Source organism: Gadus morhua, chromosome 11 (assembly GCF_902167405.1).
Source record: "Gadus morhua chromosome 11, gadMor3.0, whole genome shotgun sequence".
In the NCBI taxonomy this organism is placed as follows: domain Eukaryota; kingdom Metazoa; phylum Chordata; class Actinopteri; order Gadiformes; family Gadidae; genus Gadus; species Gadus morhua.
The window spans coordinates 6,948,838-6,956,227 of NC_044058.1; the positions used below are offsets into that span (position 1 = coordinate 6,948,838).

General features: G+C 44.5%; 1 protein-coding gene across 1 annotated transcript; it reads left to right on the forward strand.

The window, feature by feature from the left end:
• Positions 1 to 99: 99 nt before the first annotated feature.
• uts2r3 (urotensin-2 receptor 3) lies at positions 100 to 4,725 on the forward strand. The gene is made up of 2 exons (XM_030370544.1): positions 100 to 923; positions 2,211 to 4,725. The coding sequence occupies exon 2, from the start codon at positions 2,291 to 2,293 to the stop codon at positions 3,449 to 3,451; it is 1,161 nt and encodes a 386-aa protein (XP_030226404.1). The 5' UTR covers positions 100 to 923; positions 2,211 to 2,290; the 3' UTR covers positions 3,452 to 4,725.
• The last annotated feature ends 2,665 nt before the right edge of the window (positions 4,726 to 7,390 follow it).

Genomic DNA, 7,390 nt, shown 5'->3' on the forward strand with positions numbered 1-7,390 from the left:
TAAACCCAGCATAGAGGGCACATCAACATTGATAATGGCCTAATAAATAACATGGCATTTTTCTTTGTGACCATGTACTTTGCCGCCGATTAAAATAGCATTATCGGGGATTTATTATAAATCGTGAAAATAAATATAGTCTATAAATGATAGGGGGTTCACAGAGTGAATTACGTCTCCCACATTGTATCTGAGTCATCGGGTTTTGACTCAGATGTGAATCATTCCCACCAAATATCAAATGTGACTTATTAATTAGACGGCATTATATTCCACAGTTGAGCCATTATAATGTGTATTAGTCAGAATATGTTATAGCGAACAGGCCTTACGTCTGCTGCGTTAGTGTTGGCTCTATGGGTCCATGGGCTCGTTTCTCCTTATTTATTTGGTTTTCCTAACTCAACTGGCCTTGTGAATAGTCCTGTAGGATATGATGGCTGAGTGCAGAGCGGCAGCCCCCCTCTGCTCTGCCCGGCCCGCCCCTGACATCATACCCGCCACGGCCCTCCTTCCCGTGGACCGGAGACATATCAGAGAGCTGAGGAGAGCCGCTCACACAGACACACACACACACACACACACACACACACACACACACACACACACACACACACACACACACACACACACACACACACACACACACACACACACACACACACACACACACACACACACACACACACACACACACACACACACCGGAGACATATCAGAGAGCGAGAGCCGCTCAGACACACACACACACACACTGGAGAGACGCTGAGCAGATACTTTAGATATAGCCTACCCTTACTTTATGCCAAAATAGACTGTAAGTATTTGGTACTTTTTCAAGAAAGTTAATAAAATGAGTTTAATCATCCAAAATCTTCGTTGGAATATCATCTTTACAGCGTCTGGAATAAGCATTCTCCAAGGTAGGCTGTACTCCATATTACTTATAAACCAATGCGTCGTATCTGCTATCACTCTGATAATTATAGGAAGTCTTTCGTGTATTATACAAAAAGGGTTTTACATAAGGATCCTACACAGCATGTTGTAATTTGCGATAATGAACGTTAGCATATTGTTACATTTAAAAAGCGATTTATTTAGGATGTCAAAAGTAAAATAGGCCTAATATGGTATTGGCTAATGCTGACTTTGGACATGGCCTTTATCCTGAACACAATTCAACTATTTATTTTGCGTGTTTCTTAACGATACACTTCAATCTAAGAAAAAAAAAAAATATTAAGACAGTCTGAAATAGATATTTGTGTGCCATGGGGGGAACACAGATGTTATTTAAAGGGGACCGTGAAGGCATCGGGCGCGCCTCTCCGCGGGGGCTCTGCAGGCCTGCACAGTAGCTCTTAACCCCGGCGCCGTGCGGGTCACCATGTGTCCTGCTCTGCACGCCATGTTTACCCCCTACGATTACTTTGAAGTCAACGCATAACTTAGGAAACATCGATGATTCATTTTGCAAGATATACCAGAGACGGTCAAGGCCCTCCGGAGGCTCGGGTTCGTCGACGTGCAACATTCCACTGCACCAAAGTGATGAGGCTATTAACCAGTTAAATCAGGATATCTTGTATTTCTGGCCTCACTAACCTGAAATGCAATTAAAAAAAATATAGACTTTGGCTTAACCGCACACAAGTAATGACCTGTCCCTTGACCCAACGTTTAGCCTTTTACGGAATTTGATAGAAAGATAGGCTATGACCTGTAGCCCTTTTCAAAATGTGTGGACGTGACTATACATGTTTTTTACACATTCTTGAATTCGGGCGGACAAATTCATACCCGCGACATACTAATTGTTGAAAACGTATTTGCCATTTAGTGGGTTTAACATCACAAAGTCCTGTTAGTAGCATTTTCCCACCGCAAATAATCCAAAACAGCTGTAAGTGCATTGGACTTTTCAATTCTTCCTCTGAAATAAAATAAGTCTGAAAAAGCTTGTATTGTTTCACATTTTTAATTTGTAATGCCTTCCCCCAAAGTTATAATAGGCCATTATGCTTCCCTAAATATGCATAAAAAATGCATCTACAACTTCTTATCCAAAAAAAATGCCTTTCATGGTGAAATTCTGTGACCGAAATGAAAACTATTCAAAAATAATAATAATTGTCTTCTTTACCCAACTCTATTCACACCCTTCCTTTTCTCTTTTCCTCCAATTGGTCCCACCTCCTACCCCTCAGATTCCCTTAAATAGTTTCTGCCTCCAGCCCTTTCAGGCAGTACGTCCAAATCAATTAATACATTTGAACATTTCCCAACCATGGACCTTCCAGGCTCCGTGCCTCCCTCTCCCTTTCCCTACACCTTCCCCTTCATCACCAACGTCTCCCTGCCGTCTCCCTCTCCATCCATCTCTCCGTCCCCAAGCCTGGCCTCCACAGCTCTCTTCTGCTCCTTCCTGTCGCTCCTCTCCCTGCTGGGTATCACAGGGAACCTGTACACCCTGGGACTGCTCCTCAGACGCAGGAGAGGACGGAGGAGGCACAGAGCAGGAGCCTGCTGCTGCCCGTACAGACTCCCGGTCCCGTCCTGCCTGGCCAGCGCTCCCTCCCCTTCCCTCTCCCCTTCTTCCTCTCCCGTCTCCTCTTCCATCAGCTCTTCCTCCTCCCTCTACCTCCAGGTACTGAGCTTGGCTCTGGCCGACCTCCTCTACCTCTTCACCGCGCCCTTCATCGTGTACGACAGCCTTGCGTCCGGCTGGGCCTTTGGGGAGCTGGGCTGCCGCCTGCTCCTCAGCTTGGACCTCCTGACAATGCACGCCTCCATCTTCACCCTGACGGCCATGAGTCTGGACCGCTACAGGGCCGTGGCGCGGCCCCTCCACGCCTCCTCCTCCAACTCCTCGGGCCTGCTGCGCGTGGGCCTGGCCTGGGGCCTGGCGCTGGCGCTGAGCCTTCCCATGATGATCACTCTGCACCTGGAGGACGGCGACAGCCAGGACGGCCAGCTCTGTGTGCCGGCCTGGGACGAGCAGAGCTCCAAGGCCTATCTCAGCATCCTCTTCTGCACCAGCATCCTGGGCCCGGGGCTGGCCATCGGGGCGCTGTACGCCACTCTGGGCCGGCTGTACTGGGTGTCTCAGACGCGGCCCGCCTGGGCCAGCGGGGGCAGCACGGCCTACCCTCCCAGAGCGCCCAAGCCCAAGGTGCTGCTCCTCATCCTGGGCATTGTGATAGCCTTCTGGGCCTGCTTCCTGCCCTTCTGGATCTGGCAGCTGCTGCCCCTCTACCAGCCCGACATGCTGAGGACTGTACCGGTGGGCACCCAGGTCACAGTCAACCGGATCCTGACTGGCCTGACCTATGGGAACTCCTGCGTGAATCCCTTTTTCTACACCCTGCTGACGGGAAAACGGAAACGCAATCGGCAGACGCTGACGTCGGCCAACGAGCTCTGCCGCAAGAGCAGTCCTATGCAGTAAGATACGTACGTCTCTGGCCCTAGAGCCCCTTTCTTCTATAGGACTTTGGTATGTATATGTACTATATATTGTCACATGTAATTGACACTCAAATTCTATGGATTTCCCCACATACACAAGAGGACAGGAGAATGGTGGGAAATGAAAGCACTTTGTTTGTAGTTTGTCACGATGAATTTGGTGCAGTCAAAAGAAATTAACAATTGGTGGGGAATTCAATATTTCAACAAACTTCATGTGTTAATTGTGTCAGATAATCTATTCTACAACTCGTGTCAGGCAAATTGACAATCTTTGGCCACAAAACATCCAAAGCAAAACGACAATGCTTCTGGCTGACATTGGGGGAGACAATATAATGTTTTGAGACACCGCACATTATGTGTCAAAGGCTATCCTTGAACAATTACAAAAACACAGACACAACTCTACATAATGAAGCTAAAGCAGCATGTTAGCTTTTAAAACCTATTTTGCTATGACACATGACACACTTCTTTGCATGGCCTTAATGTTTTTCAGAATATATAATACAGCTTTTTAAAAAAATGTGCTTCCTGTAAGTGTCAAGTGTTGCATTGGTTTGGTAGGAGGGAACTCACAGCAATGGTTCCTCTGACCACAAAACTACAGCTGAGCCATATTATTGCTAGCCTTTACAATGTTACCAAAGAAACAAATAAGTATGTTAGTTATGTTACTAAGTTAAGGGCCAAGCAAATTAAGTTGATTTTTATTATTTTTATTAATTATCATTTCCATTCCCATGCATATACATGCATAAAAAATATTTGGGGCCATCTTGTGTCCCAGTCTCATGTAATCTCTGCATTCTCTTTAAAACCTAAATTTTCCCATGCCATTCACATTTATCTGGTAAAATATGACGATGGTAAACAACCCTCATTGGCTTAGCCCATACCTTGGTCTATTCTAATGTGGAGATCCTTTTTATTCTCTCAGAGATTCTCCATGTCCAAGTTCTCCCTGTCTCTGTCCCGCTCTAAGGTGTGAGTACTGCTGTTTGACCGAGAGGAGTGGTGTGGGTGTTGGGGAACTGACGGTGGGGTGGGGGTGTGTGTGAGGGATACAGTGAAAGGACAGGGGTGCATATGCAGAGGGGTGGGCAGAATATGTATGAAGGACCCGCATAGCAATGCAGGTGCAGATATATTAAAACGTGCAATAGAAACAGGGTTTAAGGGTTGGAAAACAGATTTTAATTGATGTGACTAATGTAATCAATAAACTGATTTCATGATTTTGATACAGTATTTGAATGAGTCCTGAGTCCTTGCTGTGAATCTGTGACTAAGATGCGGGAAAATAGCCCCAAAAACACGGGAAATAAATATATATGTATATATATATTTATATAGTCTACATATATTGTAAACTTTCTTAATATTTATTTTAGACCATACCTGAGGTCTTCTCCTGACCTATTGAGATACTTACCAAATGCCCACCATCTAAGCAGCCCATGGATGTATGCCTTTACACAATAATGTGTGTCTTTATTGTTTAGCTCCTAGATACAACTCCCGATATGGTGATCAAGACACAGGGCTATTAATGCCCAGCCTACAGGCCTAGACATGCTGGGGCAATGGCAGCACGTAATAACCTCCACCAGGCGTCTGCTACATAAACGCAACATAGCACCATAGTTAGAGCCCTGTCCATTGTCCACTAAATCAAAGGTTGGGGCTTTGAATCCATTTATGAATGCTGAAACGAATCAAGGCCTTGAACCATGCCACATTGTCTGCTGGTATAAGCACTTTGTGCACAGTGTAATGAGTATAAAGCATTGTTTTTGAGATGCTGGACATCAGTCTTTTTTGATTACTGGGCTGAATCCTCCAACCTCTGAGGCATGAGGAAATAAGTATCCTCAACTGGTAAATATACGATTAGTCTAATAATTTTGGATAGTTGTAATTTTTGTAAATACTTCCGATAGGAATTATAAATGTTGGAAGAATTACCCTTTTTCTTCCTTTGTAACTGCAGTTGTTGAAGGCAATGGAATTGATCCACGCCAACTTAATAGGGGACAACATCATGTATATGCGAACGAGTGAGAGCGACCGCAGAGGTCCAACCCATTGACTTTAGGTGGCCGATAACTTTCAGGCCCTGCAATATCAGTTCTACCAAGGCCGGGTCAGACACCGTTGGTCTAGGTTTACATTTTACTGTAAATATTACTATTGGTTAAAGTCAAAGGGTTCTGAGCCATCTCATATAGTATTGTGGAAACATGACAGCACTGTTGGTGTATTTATCCTCATCCCTCGGTCACCAGAGACTCTCGGGGGCCTGTCCATCACAGAGGCCATCGACTTCTGGTCCCTTGGGTGATTGGTTCACTGTTTATGGGAGCTCGTCTGTACCAATGTCGTGATCAATATGAACCAGTCCATTTTACTGAACCAGCGTCCTCCCTTATAGAGGGAGACATTCCAAATTGATGTCTAACGCTCTGTGAAGACGTTCATTAAGACGTATGTGTGGCTATGTATGGTGTCACCCACGCAACCAAATATCTTGCGTAGAATTGTGGCTGAATGTGATCAATCTGATATTTTTTGTAACAGTTCAGAGCGCTGCTCCTCAACCAACCATCACCACCTGAGTGTTCACATCCGGACCTCGTCTCAGTGTGACGTGTGTCTGGAAACACCAGACTATGCTCTCTGACTGTCTTTTAGCCAGGGCCCAGTAGAGCTTGACCCCCAGGCCCACTTAGACACACATAAATGTCCTGAATATAAACAGAACTATAGTTGCGAAATTAAATTAAGGGGTTAGTCAGTTTAAATCGATGGCTGGTTCAATCTGTTTTTAGAGTGATGTGATTTGTTGACCACAAATCAAAGGGTATTATGTTGCACATATCAACAAACATGACGTGCAGGTTTAAAGAGCAAATAATCAAATGTAACCATTTCCTAGAAGCTGCCCAGTAGCCACTGGTCCACAGCCCTGAGCTTTGCCCGCCCTTGTAACACAAGACACTATTACCTAATAGGTATTGTGGTTCAATAAGCAACCTGCAACACCTCCCACTCTAACTGCTGTTACCACCACCACCGTAACTACCAGTACGGCATGGACCCGCACTCAAAGCCATTTCGAACCCTGAGAGATTCAGCTCAACTGAGTTTGCAAAATACATTTCAGCAGTAGGCCTACTGGACAGGAAATAAAATATTGTCATGCATCATTTTGTTGCTACTATTTTAAATCACTCTACATTTCTAGTTAGTTAGTAGATGTCCCACACAATAAGGGCATACAGCTTTATTTCAACACAGACAGTGTACCAAGTATTGATTGTCTCTATCTCCAAGTTATTTTCGACTTAGTAGACAGCATTTTTGTTTATATGTTATAATTACTATGTCAATATGACAATTGGTTGGAATAAAGAAAATAGTTGGTTCTTTCAAATTGCGTTGTTCTTTTTTGATTTGCATTGATGTTGATTTTATATCTATGACAACATTTTATCTAACATTTAAAAAAAAAAAACCTGGAAAGTTCAATATCGTGCGCCCTCCTTGCTGAGACAAGCTAGCGAGCCATCTTAAATCTGGGGCTAGATGCGGATCCACAAAATAAGGAAAAAATGGCGGAAAAGAGAATGAACACTTAAAACTTTAAAGAGTTATATTTGCGGGTGACTGTTGCGACAGCCAAGCGGCACAATGTGGAGCGACACTTCAATACCTGTCACAATAGCTTCCAGGCCAACTACCCAACTGTGAGAGCCCTAAGGCCAGAAAAGGACCGGGAGTCAAGTAGCCCTTCGTACGAATCAGTACCCTTTAAGTAGCTCTCGGGTTCAAAAAGGTTGGTGACCCCAGATCTAAAGTCTGATTTGTGAGACTAGCTGTAAGCTAACTCCTAAAACTCTTTATCTCAAAATAC

Excerpts from the sequence above, each read along its gene's own strand:
- uts2r3 (XM_030370544.1), top strand. The coding sequence starts at position 2,291 with ATGGACCTTCCAGGCTCCGTGCCTCCCTCTCCCTTTCCCTACACCTTC.